The sequence below is a fragment of the Protopterus annectens genome, chromosome 17.part0 (genome assembly GCF_019279795.1).
Source record: "Protopterus annectens isolate FY-2018-M chromosome 17.part0, PAN1.0, whole genome shotgun sequence".
Lineage (NCBI taxonomy): Eukaryota > Metazoa > Chordata > Ceratodontiformes > Protopteridae > Protopterus > Protopterus annectens.
In genome coordinates, this window is record NC_056751.1 from 297625403 (window position 1) to 297648527 (window position 23125).

Sequence of the window (23125 nt, forward strand, 5' to 3'; positions counted from 1 at the left end):
AAACCCTTTTCCGGATTCCCCCCCCGGTTTAACTGGCTAAGGCTCTTGCCACCCCTATAGTGCCTTTTTTAGGCAAGGTTCAAATGACACATTCACCACTATATAACAGGTACAAGCAAGCAAAATCTGGGGGTAATGCTACTCAATGCTAGAAGTCTAAACCTCAACATGCACTCACTCGAGGCACTCCTTAAAATGGAGAACATTGACATCTGTGCAGTGACAGAGACCTGGTTCAAAGCTCCAGATAGCACCCCTGCATAACCAGGCTGCAATTCATACCACACCTTTTGGCCACCTAACCCAGAACGAAGCACTAAAGGTGGAGGCGTGTCCATATTCATTAAGGATATCCACACCTCCAGGCTAGTTGCACAGCATAATGCATCCAAGATTATCCAAGTGCAACTAACTCTGGGCAAGACCGCAATCTAAATCGTAGCTTGCTACAGACCCCCCACCATGCCCCAGGATTCCCACTCCTCATTTCTTGATACACTGGAAAGTATTAGGGTACAACCCAACACCCTAATAATGGAGGATTTCAACTACCCCACCATTAACTTGGAAAACTACTCATGTACCAACTCTTTTGCTCAACGTTTTCTAGAATTCATAAATTACAACGCCTTGGATCAACTTATTCACATCCCCACCAGGGGCAGCAATATCCTAGACCTGGTCATTACCAACATGGGAAACCGGTGTTCCACACCAGAGGTCAATTCCTCATTGGTCAGATCCATCCGCAAGCTAATCAGCCTACACATCCACATCCCACCCCCACCCCCAATTAGGGAAACCATCATAAAAAACTTCTCCAAAGCCAACTTCACACTTCTTAAGACAGAAGTGGCAAACTTCATGACACCTATGCAGACGGACAATAGAGGTATAACTGCTGAATCCTACACAAATGCACTTTATAAGCACTTACACGAGTTCATGGATCATGCTATCCCTAATAGAACCAAGATGTTATCTTTCAAAAAAAGGAAGCCAATCTGTTGGTCCTCTGCCATAAACAAACTCTATAACAGAAGAAAGAAACTGATGCAAAAAAGAGTAAAATCCCATTACTGGAGGAACTCCCTGGTCAACCTCAGTAAGAAGCTGAGATCCCTCATAAAATCCTCCAAAGCTAGTTACGAAAACAAAATTGCCACTTACTCTAAAGACAACCACAAAGCATTCTATAGCTATGTCAAGAATCTCAATGAGAACACTCAGATCTGCTCTGAGTTACAGCACAATGGCACTAAATATACAGAACCAACTGATATTGCCAGCATCCTAGCAGATAGGTTCAGTGCTAACTTCACCCCCTAGAGGGCCCATCTCTATACCGGAAGAATGCAAAGTTCCTATAATCACGGCTGCATTGGTAAAAAAACGCACTCTCCAAAGCCAAGAACACAGCATCCATGGGACCTGACAATATCCCAGGCTGCGTTCTAGACGAACTACAGAATGATCTGGCACCCTACGTAAGTACCATGTTCAATCATAGCCTCACTTCAGGCTTTGTACCCACTGAATGGCGCACTGTGACAGTTATCCCACTCCACAAAGTGGGAGCCATGACGGACCCTGGGAACTACCGCCCCATTAGCTTGACGAGCCTGGTCTGCAAGGCCATGGAACGTATCATCGTGGAACTCATAAACAAAGACATTGGTAATCTCCAAACTCTGGGCCCTACCCAGTTTGGATTTGTAAAAGGCAGATCATGTCTCCTAAACCTGATTGACTTCTTTGAAGCAGTCACCAAAGCCATAGATGAGGGTAAAATGGTTCACACAGCTTATCTATATCTCGCCAAGGCTTTCGACACCATCGCCCACTCTGAAATTGTAGATAAGCTCACTAAACTAGGTATAAATCCCTATGTCACAAGATGAGTTGCCAACTGGCTCACGGACAGAACTCACACTGTGAAAGTAGCGGATTCCAAATCCGACTTCAGACCAGTGACAAGTGGAGTGCCACAGGGTTCAGTCCTGGGTCCTCTCCTGTTTGGTATCTACCTCTCTGAAGTGCAGGCTAACACAGAAGGTCTTTGACTAACAAAGTTTGCAGATGACTGCAAACTGGGAGCCATAATCGAAATTCCTAACGATGTGGACAAACTACAAAAGGACCTCACTGAGACAGATACCTGGTGTCAAAGCCATGGCCTGAAGCTCAGTGCCAAAAAGTGTATTGTCATCCCCTTTGGTAAAAACGCTGTACCCATGAACTACCACATAGCTGGTAGTCTACTTAATGCCGAAAATGTGACACAGGTGGACAGTAGTCTCTCCTTTGATAATCACATCGCCACAGTGGTCAGGAAATCCTTCTACGTGGCTCATCTCATCACAAAAGGATTCTCATCCAGAAAAAAAGGTCATTGTTCCCCTCTACTCATCACTCATTAGACCCATTATAGAGTACAACGCCCCTTTTGGTATGTACCTCACAAGACATCTACAACTACTGGAAAGACCACAGAAATACCTCACAAAGAGGATTACTGGCCTCAAACAGATGCCCTACGCAGACCGTCTCAAAAAACTATAGCTTTACTCCATCGCATATCGCGTACTCAGGGGTGATCTCTGCCTAACATACAAAGCTATGTCAAACCCAGAGCTGTTGGACATGCTCCACTTAAAGAAATCCCAGTCCCTCCGAGCTACACGCTCTAGGGACCTAAACCTTGTCACCACAATAAACAGAACATGCTGGAGGGATAGATTCCTGTCCCAGAGACTTCCCATAGTCTGAAACAGACTACCTATCTATGTCAAACAGAGCTCCTCATTAGCACTCTTCAAGAAAAATCTTAATGATGTGTATATGTATGTATATATATATATATATATATATATATATATATATATATATGTATATGTATGTATATATATATATATATATAGACACACACACACACACACACACATCGTGTGCATTTTATTTATTTACGTGTATACACACACATATATGGTGTGTAGTTTATTTACGTATGCACACACACACACACACACAGCATGTGAGATCAATGGAAAATTTACTGTGGTACTACAGCATTGATCCTTTTGTACAATTCAAACCAGCAGGACATTGAAGATTGCACATTATATATGCACACATAATATTGCATTTCTGTGTTTTGTTGGATCCTGTTTGAACCAAACCTGATTGTTGCATGAATACATACATAAGTATATTTCATTTTCTAGCAATAATGGCATTCTCCCCTGCCATTATATCAGAACATAAATTCTCATAGTAAGTGCCCAAGTTGTTCTTAAAGTATCTAAACTAGTTCTTGTCTTAGTATAATTTGGTAATCTTTTCCAGGCACCTGATACCGTCTCAGGGAACCAATTACTACATCTTTTATTCCTGTATAATTTTCTACACAGGTTGTCAACTGCTTCTCTACTACTGTTTGATAACCTAAGCAATCCCAGTGATAGTTGTCTCTAAATGCCCTGTATACCTGAATGAGTTCTCCTCTTAAATATCTGTTCAAGACACAAAAAATTCAGATATTTAAAAATGTTCATAATAACTTAAACATTTGTGTGTGTGTATCTATATATATTTATATTATATATATATATATATATATATATATGTGTGTGTGTGTGTGTGCATTTGGTACATTTCCACTGTACTTTTGCCAGTTTTACTCATGCTGGTTTACTTATAAGGTTTAGGTCTAATATTAAGGTTTCATTATTTTTTTATTTCCAAGACTTTATAAATCTTTTCATGTGGTTTATAATTTTATACCTATCATTAACCACCTGGTTGATATGGTCAGAAAATCTTAGTTTGATCTGATGATGTTTTTAGGTCCTTAGACTAATCCACAGTTTCAGTCACTCTCTGCTGCATTAAATAGTTAGCTTTCAGTCTATACCACCCATATCTTATTTGCTTAGCTTTTCATGCATGTAATCAGTGTGTTATTCTGTGACCAACTAGTCAACGTAGTCAAGTTATTTTGTAGACAAGCCCTATCCATAACAAATGTAGTCATATTTCCCAATTTCAAGGTATCTGCACAGAGGCTGTAAAACTGTTCAGGTGAAAAAGATAAATCATAAAGACACAACTTAAACAAGTATGGGCCCAAGACAGGGCCTTGCAGGGGACTCCCTGCGTGTAACCTAAAATTTTACCTGTCTAATTTCTGTATATTTGCCTTGTCCTGTTTGTACGCCATACAGTTATCCATCTTAAGTATGACTAGACCTTTATGTTAAACATTTTATTATTAATCTGTATTCACTTTCCCTTTCAAAACTTGCTACAGTCCTTCTGCTTCTATCCACTGAATGCATCACTGTAATTAGTTTAATATAGTGACTGTTTTGCTTCCATGTACATTAATAGCCTTTTGTGTATTGGTTTAAATTTCTTTTTGGCAGAATTATTTAGCAGTAGTTTAGCCTTTATAACCCCATGATCACTGCACATCAAATATGGTAAAACTTGACATAAAATAATAGCCCTCTCGGTTGGAACACAAACACTACCCAGTATGTTTTGTTGCCTGATAGGTTTGTTTACAGTCTGCAGCAATTGTTTCTGCAGATGCATTTAAGCATTTTCATTGCTAATGGTGTATAGTCATATTATTGCAGTCTGTCTTTGGTAAATTTAAGTTCCCAGGTTTTTCTTATTTTTTTTCTTTCCTGTGTTTAATGTAGGAAATGTATGAATTCCTATAGGTCAACCCCACTTTACTTTGGTGGTCTGTACTCTACCAATCATAATCTCTTCCAGGGTTGTTTTCATTTTCACATTTACACAATCTAAACGTGTTGATGTTATAGACATAATATTCACTGGTTTGATAATATTTAATCCCTTTTGTAGCACCTCTTTAATTTCTATCATTTTTTTGTTAGAAATGTCTGTTAAGAAAAACATTGATATCTTAACAAAACTGTTTTCCAATCTCTGTTCTTTAACCATGTTTCACAAACTCTAACTTTCAATAAAAAAGCTGTTACTGTGATGCTGTTTGCATTGCAACTAGCACTGATAATTTTGGAAACTTGTACCCTGAAGTTTTGCAGTCTCAGAAGTAATTGTATTAAGCAAGGGAGTGCATGCAGTGAAGCTTCCTGCATGGAAGGTATAGAGGGCTTGACCATAATATAATACAAATGCGAAGTTACAAGGCAATATGTGGCCAAGAATGAAAAATAGACTGCTCCTGAATTAGGTGTCTGACAGACATTTGTATATTCCTCTGAGTCTGCAGTGTATAATAATGAATGCTTCAAGACTTTTTTGGTTGTAATGAATCCCGTCGCCTCCACTGCTGCTTTTCTTTTGCAAGCAGTAGAACTGATTTATATGCTGCCTCTTTCTGACGTACAGGCCACTCTTTTATATTAGAACGTGTACCTCTAGTGCACTACTTGGGAATGTCAGGGATCAAAACTTGCAGTATGTCTTTCTTTGGCTAATATTGTTCAGCTGATCTCCATGAAGTCTAGCACCTGCTAGTTTCTATGCTATACTTGCATTTTTCAGTGGAGTGTCTAATGAAATAAGGTTTTTTAAAATGTTTTGAATATCTTTTGTGTGCTAAGCATGGCCTTGCATATGATTTTTCTTTCATTCTGATCATCCCTGCAAATGTTTTATCAGTTTTTGCTCATAGTTATTGTAAAATGAAGTATTTTATACCTCTGTGGACATATGAAATATTTCTGTTATATACTTAAGTGCTTACCCTTTTTCTTTGTTTTAACAACGAAGGAAAGAAGGTGATTGTGAAGGCCCATTTGCATGAGTAACTGTTGTGATTTCATTTTGTAGTACCCCTACTTCATCACTTTTTATACCCACTCTAGTTCCCATGCTTAAGGTTGCATGCAGCTCATGACAGTGTACACTAATGCTGCATGCTGTATTACTAGGTTAGACCAAGTCCCTGTATTTCTAACTTCTTTTCTGATGCTCTCAACATTTGACTCTGACCAGATGTGTGTTCTATTTCTAACGTGGTGGTTGTCTTCTGTAAAGCCCTGACAGAGGAGGGATGCCATCCTGACTAGACATCCTTTGGCAGATGCCTTTTTAATCTCTTCTTTCTAGAGAAGGTCCCTGAGAACACAGTACCTTTAGATCTTGCAGCTGATAAGCATTCCAGAACTTTGGACAAGCTGAGGATTTTCTGCTGTGCCACTTTTGGGCTTTGGTCTCTCTTTTCTGCCATCTCACCTGTCCCGTTTCCACTTCTTCTTTGCATATTGAACTCTGAAACTGAAATTTCTCCCTGAATCAGTCAGGTACTGTAAATGATCCTTAGAACTGCCTCTTCATTGGGCTTTTATATAGTCTGATGTAATACTGAGTTTGTTGATACTGCGGCTAAGTCATCAGACTTAGATTGTGTGTCTGCACTGGGAAGTACCCATTTAGGCTTTTCCTCTTCGTGGGTGTGCTTAAGTAGGTCATTCTTTATCTCAATGCCCTTTTCTGGTGTGTGTGTATGTAGTGCAACCATGGAGTTAGTAGATTTAAGTAGAGGGGTGTGGAGTAATATAATAGATCTGTCACATTTTTCTTTAACCAGTATTTATTTTTTGCATTAGGTTCCTGAGATGGTGTTCACCCCACCCCCAGTGGTACATTCCAGCTATAGGCTTTAAAATAGATGCAGATTAGGCACTGCGTTTAGGTTGGGCAGAGATCACCTTGTAATAACCTAGAAATCTCAGTACAAGTACCACCCTTATGTAGAGGGATGATATGGGAGACTTTCCAGATGGAAAGGATTGTGCTTTCTGTAATTGTTCTATTTATAAGGATGGCAATGGGATAGGCAATGGCTTTACCTGCTATTTGCAGGTATTCAGCTGGTAGACAGCTGAAGGGGTGCATGGTTTGAGTTTTTGAAGGAGGGTGCAGACAAGGGATGTAGGTATGGGTTGTATATGAAAGGAGGGAACTGGGCTGTTTGTGGTGATTAATGGGTTAGTGCTAACAGGTGGTAATGTTTTAGCTAGAGTTTGAATGGTTTCAATGAAGTAGTTGTTAAAGGCATCAGCAATTTGCTTAGGGTTATTATGGGAGATACCTGATGGGGCAGGAGTTTGAGTGCCCTGGCTGAAGTAGCTTGTTAATGCCTGACCAAAACTTTTGTGGTTTTTGTTGGTGGGTTTGTTGTAGGTGAAGATAATAGTTTTTTTTATCGAGCAGAATTTCTTTTTTGGTGGCATTTCTTAGTTGTTTAAAGTAAAGGTGGTCTGATGGGTTTTTGGAGGATCTCCATTTGGCCCAGATTGTATTACTTTATATTCTGTATGGTCAAAGATCTGCATCCAAAATCCCATTCTAGATTTCTTGAACTTCTGCCTGCTTCATCACCATCCCTTTCCATTCTGAGTTGTGGCCTTCTGCTTGTGTATTATATAATGAGCTTTAACTGTGTGGCTCTGAAATATCCCTTTAGGTCAGGTGATCCTGGGCCACCATATTCTTTTTGGAGGGATCAGCTTGTTCCATTTAGCTCTTGCCCTCTTTCCATCAGCTCTCTCTTATTTCCCATAAATTCTCATGTGATTGGCAAAAAATATGCCTGACCCATGTGTAACTAAAGGGACTACAAACATTTTTATTGTTTGTATCTTACTGTCCCTGTCTATAGACAGGCTTTATTTTTCTGAGTTTTTGTATTTAGTCTCCTCCCACATATCTTTGGGTGCTGTGGCAGAGGCTTTATTAATCTATATTCGTAAAAATTTCATCATATCTTATCCCTATGGATATGGATAGTACTGAACCAATTATTGTGTAGATATGTAATTTGCAGTGTTAACTTTTGTTTTATTTTTCATTCATTTTATATCCAGAAAAGACCAAACTTAAGGAGCCTATACAAAGAAAAATAACCAGAGATCCTGCAGCTGTATTAGAGATATGGGGTTGGGACTTGGCATAATGTTCAAGGTGTTTACGTCAGACGCAAGGTACAAGGCTGGATTCTAACTTATGAGGGAAGTTGGCTAGGCTTAAAATGGCCAACAAGGGCAGCTAGCCTAGTAGTTAATTAACCCCATGTTTATGATAGACAGAGGCATGCAGTAATGCCCAAATTAACATACACCACCCCCACATAATGTCTAGAAACTTCCTAACATACCCCCTCCTAATAAATGCCCTTGATACACAGGGACACAATTGGGTTGGGTTGCATGGCTAGGCTTACAAAGGCCCTGATGGTCTTTAGCCTAGTATGTACCTATCTGAATGGGTTACATTGTTTTTCTGACTTAAATGGATACATGTTGCTCAGAATTTAAGTATCTACCATTGCCTGTGGGTCTTCAATGATGATGTCATTTTTTTATGATCTGAGTATTTATTTGATAATCATAATTTGTGTACTTTTTGCAAAATGTGATGATTCTTCATTTGCTAACATTAAAGATGTGTATGTAACTGTTACACCAGTTATATAGTTTCAATAGACCATGCTGAAGTGTCAGAATTGTTTATTTTTTCTTTTACCCATTTTGTAGTAGTCAGCATATTTGGCTATTCATAGCCCATTTATAACCAAGAAGAGTTCAGAAAGAAGTTTCATAGTAGAAGAGCCCTGTGAAGCTCAATAGGTAAACCGTTTTGAGGTAGATGGGTGACCTCTTCACTCTTATATGTTTTGTCCTGTTCTTTAACCCATTGAATTATCTGTGGACTGAAATGTAATGCTTTTAAGTTTCCTTGTGTGGATTAGTGTCAAAGGATTTAGCTTGGTCAAAGTAAGCAGTAATGAGCTGTCAGAACTTCATCAGATGTTGCTGTTACCTCTTTAAAGAAATCCTCAAGATTCTAAGGCAGTTTTCCATTGGTAGTAGAGCAATGTTCGCCATGTCTTTCTGGATAAGTTCTACTCTGAGAGTGTCCATGATCTTACATAGAGTACTCGTCAGGCTGGCATATCTAATACAACTTTGGTGAGTTGCAGTTTGGAGTATCCCAGCAGGCATTTTGTTGGATACCTTAGAGGTTTTGTTGGCTACAGTTTTTGCAGGCTTTTTTTTCATGTACAGGTGGCATCAAACCTTTTTCTAGACTGTAAAGTGGTAGACAGTTTCTCCAACAGTCTTATTTTGGGCCTTTTATTCCTATAGTTGAACGTGTCACTGGTCCTGTTGAAAGACTGTTCGTTAGAAGGTTGGTGAGCTCACCAAGCTTTTTCCTTGGTTTTTGAATGTGGAGTTCCAAGGACGGCAGGCTGCACATAAACTAGCTGAAGTTAAAGTTAGTGTTTTTCATCTTAAAAGTTTTGGTAGGGGGATACGAGATCAGATCCCCTCCTGCTTTAATCAGATATACAGGGTAGTACATAACTTTAGACCTTTGATAGAGAGGCTTTGTATATGTGACAGTTGGACTTCACCTGGGGCATCAGTCTGACAGCCATTTGCATTCCTTGGAAACTAAATACACAGCAGGTCTTCCTTGGTCACTGTTTCTCTCATCTGCTGGAGCTGCAGTTAAGGAAATCTTGTTTGGCCATGGTCTTCAGAACATGGAACAGCACATTGTTTTTGCCACCTGAGACCACTCAATTTTTCCACTTTTCAGCTTTGTTCACATTGCGAAGGTGAGCTGATGGTAGATATGTTCTGTCTGTTGGGGAAGGGTTGATTAGTGTGTGCCATTCCTTCTGATTCCATACATTTTTCCAAAATTCAGACAAAGTCTGAAACACATCAGTGTTGTTCTGTAAAGGCTAAGATTATGTACTTTCAAGCTCTTTGGTCTCTAGCAATACAGAAAACTTTTGCAGCATAAGCCAGAGAAGTTTCCATTGATGCGACAATCTTTACCTTATCCTTAGGGCTTGTTTACTGCTTTAGGCCCTCTGCTCGCTAGGGTTATTGAAGCTGCAAAGAATCATTCCAGTCAATAGACTTTCTTCTAAGTGAAAGAGTTTTTCTATCTAGATCCTGTGACTTCAAGTCACTTTGCTTACCAAATAATCTTCATTAGTCTCAGCCACTTAGACTTTGGTCAGACTTTTTCCACAATTATGGTGTATGTTATGTGGCATTTCTGAACATTATGACCTTGAGAATTTATAAATCTGTTCCAATACTGTAATGTTAAGCAGCTCCTTAAAGGAGTTCTGTATCTTCTACTGCTTTTGGAGAACACTTTGCTTCCTTAGGACTTGAACATGTGACCAGCTTTCCTCTTCCCCATTGGATCTAACTAGTTTAGCAGCTCTGAATTTCAATTTAAGGAACACTTGTTTCAGGGTGGCACTTCTGCCTCAGGCATTCTAAGCTACAGGCCCTTATCTGTTTTATAATGTGTAAGTGACCCTTGGGATTAACCACATTTCCTGCAAAAAGTGGTATGGGAATTTTATGAGTGCCTTTATTTTTATATTTTCTTTAGGAAGCCTTTGTTTCTTGGACATGCACTGTCTTCTGAGGTTTTTACATGCCACTTGTTTCAAAGAGGGCTTGGAGAGGCAAGCGAATACCTTCCAAGTGAGTGAGTAACTGAGTCACTCCACCTGAGATTGTGCTGCTTCTGTTGTATGCTTTCTAAATGTCTCCATTGTTTATATTTATGCCTCATATATGGAGTTGTCACTTTGCACATTTACCAGACATTATTTTTAGAATGTGAATGCAGGTGTCAGTCTTTTCTCTAGTATTTTAATGCTTCAAGACTCCTCCTCGTGAGCCCTTGGTCTTTCAGGATGATTAAATATTTTATGGCTTGGGATTCTTCCCAATAACTACTCATTGCAGAAGACTTTCAGAATCAGATAGAACATTTATGTATTCACAGTATAAGTTGATCAGTGTGAAGACCCTCTTTAGTGGGAGTAGTTGTTACCATCTTGGTCTGGTGGGCTTCCTCCAACATTTGGAAATAGTGCTTCCTCCAAGTCAGTTAATATATAATCTTTTGTTTCTATTTTCTTTTTCCCGTATAGTGCATTGGATTTGAACTGGCTAGTAGCAGGTCTGAGCTTGAGCGTGCTTTTATTGTCTGGTGCATAACATTATGAAGTGTGCTAGTTAGAGTAGTGCATTATCCTGTGCAGAGAACCTAGAGAGGTTTTAGAAATATGATAAGCTAGTGATATCAGAAGTCCTAATAGTTACGCATTGCAGAGGATCTTCTAATAGAATAGATTAGCTGATATGATGAGTATACATGTCATTTACAGTGCAGAGCTTATCCATGTATAAAGTTGCAAATGTAAGCAAATTATTTTGAGCTGCCAGTTCCATTACAACTAAGCGTAGAGTAAAACTAGACTTAGAGAAAATGTGCGTGAAATACAAATGTTGGACCACACAACCTGCACTATACCCAGGACTGAATCTGACTGTGCTAACAGCATTAAATAGGCCTAGTCTGAATGTCGTGTGTATGTACTTTTGATACTTTCTGGTGGAGACGCCTTTAAAAGGTTACTTACTGAATGTGCTGTATAGTTTCATTAGCAGACTGCAAGACAATGAAACTTTTTTTTTGCTTCAAAGCTTTAGTGTTTCTCAGCAACATAGAAGTCATGTTTTGGTGTCTGCTTACTGGTGCATTTAATAAAATAAAGATTGCTCATTGGTGCCGTGGGCAGCATGCAAGGTGATAGCCATATTTGCTTACTGTAAATACAAGGGAAAATAACACACAAACTGGCTACAGTTTTGACAAGTATTAAGAGCCTTCTTTACATCTCCACTTCTTTACCCAAATGCAATTAGTTTTCCTTGCACATGGATTTTTGTTTATCGTATTCTGCTTGATTACTTGAACATAATCACACTGTTTGCTTCATTGCTTCTTGTAGTAAGCTCATGTTTAAAATGAAGAGGCTGACTGAGTAAATATATGGATTTCTGCTGCAAGACTGTTTAATTTATTCATCTTGGTGACAAGGTTTTCTAATTTTTTCCTCCCTTACGTTTTTCTTTTCTTTTTTTTCCCCCCAAGGGTTGCTTCATGTAAGCAAGATACCTCATCTTAACAGTTTAGTCTGTAATGTACCAGACAATAAGGACCTTGCTTTTAAATTAAAGCGGAAGCTGCTTACTATTGAGGTAGGAAATAAGACTGATGTAGTTGCTCTAAATGGACACATCTTTTTTCAGACCTTTATGATATGTTAAATGTTTTTGCCTCTTTCTGATAAGTAGGTTTGTTTCATAGTCTTCATGGTTGTAGTTTGAATGTGTGTAAGGACCATTTTTAAATGTTGCCATTACTACATAAATGTAGTTATTAAACTTGTATTATAAAAATGTTAGATGTTTATAACATTGGTGTGTTGTTTTAAAATCCATTTAATGGAACAAGTGAAAGTAAGTCACTGTAAAGTATTTGCAGTTAATTACAAAACTGACTTTAAGCTGTGGCTCCATCATTCAACCTGCACATGCCGTTTTCTTTCTCATACTTAGTGGATGTGCCTTGTTAAATGTTAACGAGTGCCGTGATCTGTATTAGTGTATTTGAGGCTGTGGGTCAGCAGTTCCCTGTAGACTGCTGTCGAAAGACTTTTAAAGATATACTTAAATGTAAAAAAAAAATGCTTGTGGCTAAGCACTGTATCTCCTTCTTAGTATGCATTTTCCCTGCACATCACTTATCTCGTGTATTATCTATGCATTTGATAGTATCAGTTACCTTGCTGGTATGTTAACTTTATTCCATTTGTGTGGCTGCGTATCTTTTGCATTGCAGAGCTTTCACTTGAATTGCTCAAAAGTTAAGAAGTCAGTAAAGACAAACCAGTTATAAACTGTATTTATTACATTTATTAACCAAGCATAAAAAATGTTAAGATTTGCAGGACACTGGAAAAGTAATAGTTGTTCGTACAGTCAGTGCATTTTGTTCTTTGTTCTATATATAAATATATTTATTTTAACAAAGACATAAAATAGCTAAGCAGCCCTGACAGACCATGTTGTTTAATCTTCTTTCAGATGAAAGCTGCTATGCAGGTCACTTGTCTTAACTGCTTAAAACTGTTAAATGAAAGAGAAAGAATGAGAGAGAATTGTTACCAATAAATTAGCATATTTTTAACTTCATCACCTATGGATGGCCAATTTGGCTTGGCATAGCTTTGGTGTTTGGGACTTCACCCTTAAGTGACCACTCTGGCCCTTCTTTGACCCCTGGCCTTTTTAGCTGGCCACTTGATTAGGTAACCTGAAGTATCTTGTCCTCACTGTTTCAGACAGTACCAACCCCCTTAACCATTGAATCATTCTGTTCCCTATCAAGTGACAAATTAAGGTGCTGTCCTACTAATTAATGGCCATCTCTGGACTTAATTATTTAATCCCATTGAGTGTAGTTAATAGTTAATCAGACAGCTGATTGTCCATTCTAAAGTCCATGAGTGAAGTACTCAAAAGTGTTTTAGACTGGGATGTTCTCCACTAAAAGCCACTTAAAACGAAATGTGTGAAGGGGCCTTAAACTCTTTGTTTTTGTTTTTGTTTAGTGTAATTCCCTTAATTATACTTGCAAAGACAGATGATGTTGACATGTACCAAGTTTCTCTGCCACTGTCTAGCAGGGCAGTACAAAAAAGTCTGTTCCGTGAATTGATGTTGATCCTGTATTAGTTGCACTTGAGAAAAAAATGTTTTGCTATTTGTGCACTAGTTGTTACAATATGAAAGTCAAATTAGTTTTGCGTTTGAAAAAACTGTATTTTTTTGTTGTGCACAATCCAAACCTTGACACTAAATATTTGTTTAGGTTTGTTTAGACAAAAGAAACTAGGTCTGTAATGTATATTTTCAAAATGAAGAACCCATGCCATTAAAGGAAATGTTATAAAACAGTAACATTCCATTGGGAAAGCAAGTCTCACAGAGTCAGGATTTTGCTTGCATTCTAAATAGGGTAGTGATCTGGGTTCAGCAGTACATGCCATCAGAAGTGCTGATAATGAGATCTGCAGTAAATATGTGCACTGTGGTGCTTGTGATTTTTGCATAACAATGTAGTACTTAACTGAAATAACTTGGTGCTTGTTGATAATCTGATAAATGGAATGAAAACAGTGGTTAACAAAATATTATGAGTGGATCCCTAGCTGCTACATTGTTACACTTCAGAAAAATCGTCCGTTATTAAAACTTTTTCCTTTAGCCATAGGGCAGTGATACATTACATAAAAAAACAGCATTGAGATTGCAGCACAGTCGATCAGCACTTAGGACTACTGCCTTCACAGTGTCTAGTTCTTGGCCTTGTTTCCTGGCTGAGGTGTCTTCTGGGTGAAGTGTACATATGCTGTCTGTGTTTAGGGTGAGGTTTTGGCTCTGATTTCCACTGATTTGCAAAGCCGTATCATTATAGGTGAACTGATCATCCTCTAAATTTAGTGGGTGGTTTTGTGCAGTATGATAGTAAATGTGCATCCTGCAGTGTACTTAAGTCATATCCATGATTGATTTTCTGCCTTATGCCTTTTTTTTTTTTGCTGGGATATGGTCTGGCTTCCTTCTAACCCTGTGTAGGATAAAGCAGTGGATAGGCTGATGAAGGGCATTGTAAATTAGTAATGTATAGCAATGTGTGGGTTAGTATTTATTCATGTTTCCTATTATGTTTTGTTAAAAATGTGAATTTTACTACATTTCAAACAAGAAAATGTTACATAACTGGTATCACAAAAGTTTTTTTTGTTATAGCCAAGTCCATTTAAGCCAAGGGTGAGATAAGGGGATAGGGAATGTTCGTCTTGCTAGAGAGTGTCGTCTTTCTCCCCAGTAAACCTGGAGGAGTTAGTAAAAATTTGGGAAGGGGAAGGGAGTAAGGAGTGTTTACAAGTAGATGAGCTGAGGAGGAGTAAAAGGATAATCATTTGCAAATATCTGAAGAATAAAAAAATGATTTGCGTCATGTTTTGTCTGCAGAGAGGGAAGGTGATATCCTAGAAATTACTAAACTGTGTATGAAATGAAAGAAATGCAGTGTGGAGATGCTGAGCTTCTGCTGTTCAGGAGGCATTGGGTTGTGGAAAAGAGGACTTGGTGTGATCTTGCATATAAGAAAAGGTTTGACATGCTTCGTAAAAAATAAGATGAGGGATACAGAGGAGTTGGAGTAAGGTATAATGTTATTGATGAGAAGAAGAAAATGAAGGATAGGATAGTTGGAAGTGTTTAGATTTGATAATAAAGGTGTTAGGATTTGCTGCTTGTGGTAAAGAAGAAATGACTAGAGAACTTACACATATGGATTGTAATTGTTAGTTTGTGTTTTACAGCTGTTATAGTGCATTTATTCTAGTACTGATGAACATAGTGAATGCGTTGGGAAGATAAATGCCACATATCCATTAAAGGTCAGCAGCCGTGCCATGATTTTGTTGTTCTTGTCAAAAATGTTTTTTTTTTTTTTTTTTGTACCAGCTGGTGGTTCAGGTGTTGGATTATGTTATCCTGCTACAGTCTGTGCTGCACTTTTGGAGATATGAATGTTCACCAGAAAAAGGACTATGGTAAGAAAAAGAGAGATAATTAGTGAGTAAACAAAGTAACAGGATAATAATATGGGAATATTAGAATGGAAAGGAAGTTGGCAAAGTGGATTAGATGTTGTGGGGTAAGTGATTCTACAAATTAAGTCAGAGGGGGGAAAGGAAGCTTGAAAGCTTTACTAGAGTTAAGAAAATGAAAGACAAGGAAAAGTATTCAGTGAGTACTTTGAATTAGTGTTTATGTGGAAGCACCTGAGGCTAGTACCCTCTTGTGAAGGAAGGAAAGGGTGGGTAGCATAGGGCATTTTGTGATTGGATGGATGGATATGTTGTTTTCCTAAGATGAGGATAACCAAACCTCCCTACTGGAAAAGCAAAACTTGATAATGTGAGCCCTAACACACACAAAAAAAGTCAAATTCTTTTTCAAAAGATGTCTGAAGCTATTTCATTTTTTTAATTGTTTTTGCAAAGGGGCCTGTGCCCCCTTCATACTGATTCTGAGACTGCTATACCTTAGAAATTGAAGTAATCCTCTGAGATGCTGTAGTGTTGCAATAAAATTGTATATACCAATGCAGGATGTGAATGTAACAGACGTGATGATCTTAAAATGTTTGTTAGGTCAGTTACCTTGAAAATAATATTTAATGATATGAACTGTGATAACAGTTTAAGAGCTTTTAAGAAACCGAGCACTTTTCTTCTCATGAGTCACCCTGTTGTGGAGACTATTTTTTTAAGTTAGTTGAAGCAGATAAATATAAAGGTTTTTGAAAACAAAACTGTAAAAGAAGAACAAATTTGAGAGTTGAGGATTGGAGAGCACTAAGACGTCTAGAAAAAGATGAGTCCATAGTCATAAACAAGTGGACAAAGGCAGCCCAGTGGTTGTAATGGACAGTTTTATGTGAAATCTATGACTGATATGTTGAGTGATGAAAAAGTTTATAAAAGAATTGATAGGAGTTTTATTCAATTGATATTAAGCAGGATATTTACTGTTCTATATGATTGTTTGTTACATAGGGACAATAGCCAAGATTTATGTGAGTATTTTATTATTGATGCTCTTATCATAACTGTTATAAAAGGACTTCCAAAATTGCACAAAAATTCAATAACACCACCCTTTAGGCCTATAGTTTCTGGGAGAGGGTGGTGCACTGAGACTCTTATCTATTTATGTAGGGAAACCTCTAAGACCTGTAGTGGATAACAATTCATATGTCCTTAGAGACTCTAAACATTTTTTAAAAAGATTTGTATGATTTTGTACATTTGGAAACAAAGAATATGGATAATGTATGGTTTGTTACACTGGACATACATTCATCATTCACTATGATACCTAACAATGAGGGTTTGTAAATGCTGACAATGTATTTGTTGGAATATAGTACAATGCCACAGAGCTCTATAGACTTGCTTACTCTGTTAATGGAAATTATTTTAGAAAATAATGTATTCCTGTTTGAGCAGCAGCAGTTATATCTGCAGAAAGAAGGTGTAGCCATGGGCACACCAACAGCTAATAGCTATGCCAGTTTAGTAATAGCAAAGTGGGAATATGATAAATTCCGAAAGGTAAATACTTGGAAGCAAGTTATTTTCTATAGACGGTTTGTGGATGATTTATTTTTGTTATGGGAAGGTACTCACAATGAATTAACCAGATTTGTTGACTATTTGAATGTTAGTACAGCCTTTCTTAGATTTGACATGAATGTTTCTTTTGATGAAATTAACTTTTTTAGATGTAAAAGTATATAGGAAACTTAATGGAAGTATATGTACAACTATCTGTAGGAAATAATGTCATAGAAATAATTTATTGCATAGAAAAAGCATGCACCCGGGTCATAATTTTAAGAATATTAAAGGGCAAGGACTCAGGATGTCGAGGCTAAATCCTGATAATTTCAAATTTGATGCAGGTCTGGTTGATTTGAATGGAAGGTTTAAATAAAGGGGTTATAAAGATCAGGCTGTTATGACCCCATTGTCTGATATATATAACGTTCGAAATATGGTAGCAAAACCTTACTTTTCGCATAACTGTAATGAGATGAGCAAATATGAGAAGTTGAAAAAGAATATTTACATATTCTTTTATTTTTTGGTAATAATGTTAATCTTGTAACAGATACAGTGAAGAAGGATTGGCCCATCCTGATTAGTGATACCAACATAAAAAAGATAGTGGGGGAAATTCCAAATTTCTATTTTAAAAATAAGAAAAACTTGAAACGTATGATGCGAAGTTGTTCAGTCTCGCCATCATTCTAACTGATGGGTTCGGAGCTGATCGTGTGCTCTGACTAGGCCAAAATGCAAAAGCTCGAGGTTTTCAACCAGCTTGTGGCCTACTCCATATCCCATGATGCACTGGTGCTTCCCTAGGATCTTGTTTGCTGCTGCAACAGATCATGCGTTTCACCAGCTCTGGCCAGTGAAATTTAAGTATATTTATTATTATTAATCATTTTTACATTCCTGTCTGTTTATTTAGCTAGTAGTACATTAGATTAGTTAGTTGGATAGCTAGAGGAGAATTATCTTCATTGCTTGTGTACTTCTTTACTTTAGAATTTCTCCCTTTGTGTGGCTGTTTTTTATTAGGCCTAGATTAAAACTCCCTATTCGTGTAGTTTACATATTTCATAACTTCTCTATGTTTGTGTGTTACTTGTAGGTATAGGCACTGTTTAAGCCTTTTTTCCTCAGGGCATCTGTCTATGTATATATATATATATATATATATATATATATATATATATATATATATATATTTATATATTTGTAAGAATTGCTGTTTTATTATATTGATCTGTCATAACTTCTATATTAATTTTGTATGTTTCTTGGAGCTTTTCTCCCCGGGCATCTACTGAAAATGGACATGTATCCAGCTAGACTAGCCCAGTCAACAAATGTAAAATAAATATACATATATATATATATATATCAGTGATGTTTCTTGACAGCTTGGACTTAGAGGCTATTTTTTTTTCCTTAGTCAATAAATTTTAGGGCTGAGTTGTCCTTAAAAAAGTTGTTATTGCCTGTTTAAGTTAGAAGGATTTATAACATCCTTAGTGTGTCTGTGTGGATGTGTGCTATAGCTTTAGGTTTTATGAAAGCCCGTGTTGCTTTTGGGGCATTAAGATATATATTGCTAGTTTTTCAGCTGTGTGGATTGTTTTTTGGCTATTTTGGCTATGCCAAACTTCCTCTGACAAAAATACAGTCATTTCCTGTTATTTAAATACAATCCAAGATGGCCCATAGTACTTTCTCATTAGTCAATTCCCCTCCAATATACAGTTAACAAACAAGTAAATTTCAATTAATACATAATTAAAATAAATAATCAATAAGACATGCATTAAATCTATTTAAAACAAGTAAAGAACTATAATGTAACTACTATATATAACATGTTCTTTCGATATAAATACTAATCATTATTACAAAAACAGAAAGCGCCCCATTCATCAGAATTTTGGGGAAGTTAAATTGCAATACTGAAAAAAATTGTTTATTGTACAATATGTTCTGCGTGCACAAACTTTTACTCTGGGAAAACGGAACGCAAGTTAAAAGACCGGATGGGTGAACATATTCGAGCTATTCCTGACAAAACTGAAACAAATGCCTTCACCAAACATGTAAATACACATCCTTCACATTCATTTAAATAAACTGCGGTGGTGGTGCTGCGGTAGCGTTGTTGCCTCACAGTTAGACGTTGCCCGTTCGATCCTCAGTTAGAGTGTCTTCTGTGTGGCGACATGCGTGAATGGGTGTTCCTTCGTGGAAGGTTGTGCGTTAGGCCCGGCAAGCCAGCATGTAAAACTCTACTGCCAATTATTAGCGGACCGGAGTTCCGCTGTGGCGACCCCTAACCGGGAAAAAGCCAAAAGACACAAACATACAATTTTGGATACTTTAAAACCAAATAAGGGGGGGGGGTGCTTGGCAAGCTTTTTTAGAAAAAATGGAAGTAGGATGGCAAATTCGGCTTAATGCACATTCTTGGCCAGGATTGAATGGGGCACTTTCTGTTGGAAGCGTCCTAAGACTAAAGTCCCTTGAAAGGTAGTAAGATTAACTATTGTTATTTCTATCACATAACAGTTTTTTAACTTTATATAATACACATTTATATTATAGAGGAGTATTTTGATGCACTATATATCTTACACTATGTGTTTTTTTAATAATGATTAGTATTTATATTGAAAGAACATGTTATATTATATAGTAGTTATATTATAGTTCTTTACTTGTTTTAAATAGATTTAATGCATGCCTTATTGATTATTTTAATTATGTATTGAAATGTACTTGTTTGGTAACTGTATACTGGAGGGGAATTGACTAATGGAAAAAGTACTATGGGCCATCTTGGATTGTATTTAAATTACAGGAAATGATGGTATTTTGGTCAGAGGAAGTTTGGCATAGCCAAACGAAAGCGCTTATTTCACTAGTTTCTGTGTGATTTCATAAGTTTTACGTGCTTATTTCAAGTACAATAAATTGTGGCTTTCATCTTTGCCTGTCCTTCTGAGGTTAGATACCCCTGTTTTCTCCCATGTGTTCCAAAATTGTGAACTACTCCATAATCATAATGCGAGTCTGTGAAAATTGTCATTGTTTTATCTTTTGCTAATTTGCATGCATTAATAATAGCTTTAAGCTCAGCTGTTTGAACTGATACATTTCCATTTAATAGTCCCATCAGGAAAATTCTGTCTTGGGTACACACTGGAAAGGATGTTACTGAAGTGCTGTCTTCTCTTCAAGCCTAGGATCTGTCAACAAAAATAATTAATTAGGGATTTGGTAATGGCACATCTTTCAGATTAGACCTAGGAGGAAGCACATAATTAACTAAAAATACTCAACAGTGAGGTTCTCCTTTGTCCACTGTAGGAATTAAAGAGGTGGGATTAAGGTGTAAACATCTGATCTGTAAAGATGGGTTATATTTAGGCAGTTGTGCAGCAAATCAATATTGTGTTTTGGTCTTTAGTAACAATACATTTACAGAATGCGGAATTGCCATGTAGGTCTCGTGCCCAAGAGTAAGGGTAGCTGCCATTTTTACCAAATGAGCTGTCACAGTCACTGTTTAAAGGCAGTGGGGGGAGGGCTGCTGCTACAATATCAAGATTTGTGTTAAAATAAGCAATGGGTTGGAAACCACCATTTGCCACTTTATTTATTTTACAGTAGAATAAGAAACATATTTTTTGAATAATCTGGCAGTCCAAGAGCAAAAGGATTTGAAAGTAAAGTTTTTAACTGATCAAAAGCTTGCTCATGATGACCGTGCCAGGTCAAAGGTTCGGGAGTATCTTTTTTAAAGAATTTTAATAATGGTTTTACTGCTTCTGCATAATTAGGAATCCATTGTCGAAGGTAACCTGTCTGTCCCAAAAAAGCACATAGCTATTTTAATGTCATATGCTATGGTATTGTTTGTATCATTGGTAATACATGAGGGTAAAATCTGCCTACAGCCTTCTGAGATAAGAGGTCCTAAATATCAAACTTGTGGTTTCCATAACTGGAATTTTTCTTTCTTTACCTCAAATCCAATTTTAATAATTTAGGCAGGAGGAAAATAGTATTTATTTGCAGCCGTTATGAGAATTTGAGGCTAAAAGTAAAGCATCTACATATTATATTATAGTAGATCCACATGGCAACTTGATTTTTTTCTAGTTTTTTTTTTAATTTTTATAGAGAAAAAAGTAGATGATTATTATATATCTTTGTGGCTGTCTTGTCGATGTTTATTGCTGTCCTCAGTACATGAATGCAAACAGATACTCACTGGTTGTATAGGAATAGAGAAGAAAGCAGAAGTATCTGTCACTGAGAAGGTAGTAACAGTTGGAAGAATAGGCTTAATATTCTAGCAGGATTAGAGACTGCAGGAAAAGTCGGCACTACGACTGCATTTTCTGCTCTTAGATTTTGTATAAATCTGTAAGTGCTTTTTTCTGCTTTCTTAACTGGTGTAATATAGGCATATTGCAATTATTTCTTGTTGGAGTAAGCCAGAAATGACAGGTTCAATTCCTTCCTCTGCCTCTGCTGACAACAAATTCTGAGCTACCATTGGTAGCTGTTTACATGGTTTTAAAACTACTTTCACAGGTTCAGCATCTTTTATGAGTCCTACATCATTTTTATGAGTACTGCAGAACTGCAATATGTGCAGTATGTTCTACTTTTAACACAACAGAAAGGATGCCTTTATCTGTACAAATGTCAGCTGATTACAAACCCAAAGTGAGGGTTCATTTGTTATATGAAGAAAAACTCCATTTTGAGTACAATAGACAAGTACATCTCAGCTTGCGTAATAAATTTCGATCTAAAAGATTTAAAGGGGCAGTATTTTCTACAATGAAGGAATATTCTTGTAATGGACCAGTTTGAATAGGAATAGGCTTAATTTCTGGGTAATCCAGAGGAACTTTGGACCCTCCCAACCCTCAACCTCTTAACTATTTTGGTGGATAGGGGGAGATTTTCATCATTTGCGCTCTTTTGTCAACAAGAAAAGGAAGAAAAGAGCTGCACACTGCAGTATTGACAAAGGGACCTTTTTGATCAACTGGTACCAAATGAAATAGCTGTAGTTCCAGTTTGTGGCTGTCCTAATCATCTTGTTACCATGCAGGTGGCTGCCAACCACTACTTTGTATTGGAGGGTGTCTGTCGGCTTGTTGTGGTGCTTGGGCATTTGGTCAGTTTGTCTGTTGAAAAGATGTATTCATTTGAGAAAAAAGTGAGCATTTATTCAACCAGTGTCCAGCTTGTCCATGAGCAAAGCAATGATTAATGCACTAATCATGTTATAACGCTTGTGGTAAGGGGAGGTAAATATTTTGTTGATATTTTGCTGGGGCATGTGGCAGAAAAAAATTTAAATTTACTTTTTTTCGTGATTTCTTTTCCCACTTCCCTGAATCAGTATTGAAGCAACTGTTGGTCAAACATGACAGTTTTAGGAATGGATTATTTTACCTAGGCCTTTGACTCTGTCTCAAAGGCAACTCATGGGAAGACTTGAAAGGCTGAAGGAAGTATCAGGAATCTGATTGCGCCATGGTCAAAGGGTGGGATACCGAGGTCTGTGGAGAGAAGGACATTGCTAGGAGTAAGGAAACTGACCATTGCAGTACTATGGAGGTCACTCTGGGTCCAGTACTATTTAGAGCATTTGTTCCAAACTTACCTGAATAAGTAAAGGATAGCATCAGCCTTTTTGCTGCTGAGAGAGCTAGTTGCAGCAGTAGAGGATTAGGGAACAAATACAAAGAAGGATGGTAGAGTGGTTAATATAGTGGGTAGAAAGGTGGCAGTTAAATTTGTGCTGACAAATGCATCAACCTTGGCATGAAGCACCAGCTTGGGGAAGGCAAAACTGATTACAGTAGAGCAGGTAAAAGATCATAGGGTGTTTTTCAGTTCTGGACTTGAAAATCTTGGAGTGAAGTGAGAGCACTTTGGCAGCAGCAAATTAGCTCCATTAACATAGAGGGATAAAGCTTTGACTGTGACCTAAGCAACCTAAGTTCAAGTAATGACTGTAGAACTATGTAA

General features: G+C 37.4%; 1 protein-coding gene across 3 annotated transcripts in view; it reads left to right on the forward strand.

Moving 5' to 3' along the window:
- The window catches only part of ELP4 (elongator acetyltransferase complex subunit 4), a 2241348-nt gene that overhangs the window by 1540738 nt on the left and 677485 nt on the right, over positions 1 to 23125 (forward strand). For 2 of the 3 annotated variants that reach the window (XM_044058959.1, XM_044058960.1), the window contains one exon: positions 11983 to 12089. The exons of the other annotated variant lie outside the window; for it this stretch is intronic. In XM_044058959.1, the coding sequence (XP_043914894.1) occupies positions 11983 to 12089 (107 nt within the window). The remainder of the gene's footprint in view (positions 1 to 11982; positions 12090 to 23125) is intronic. 3 annotated transcript variants of the gene reach the window in all.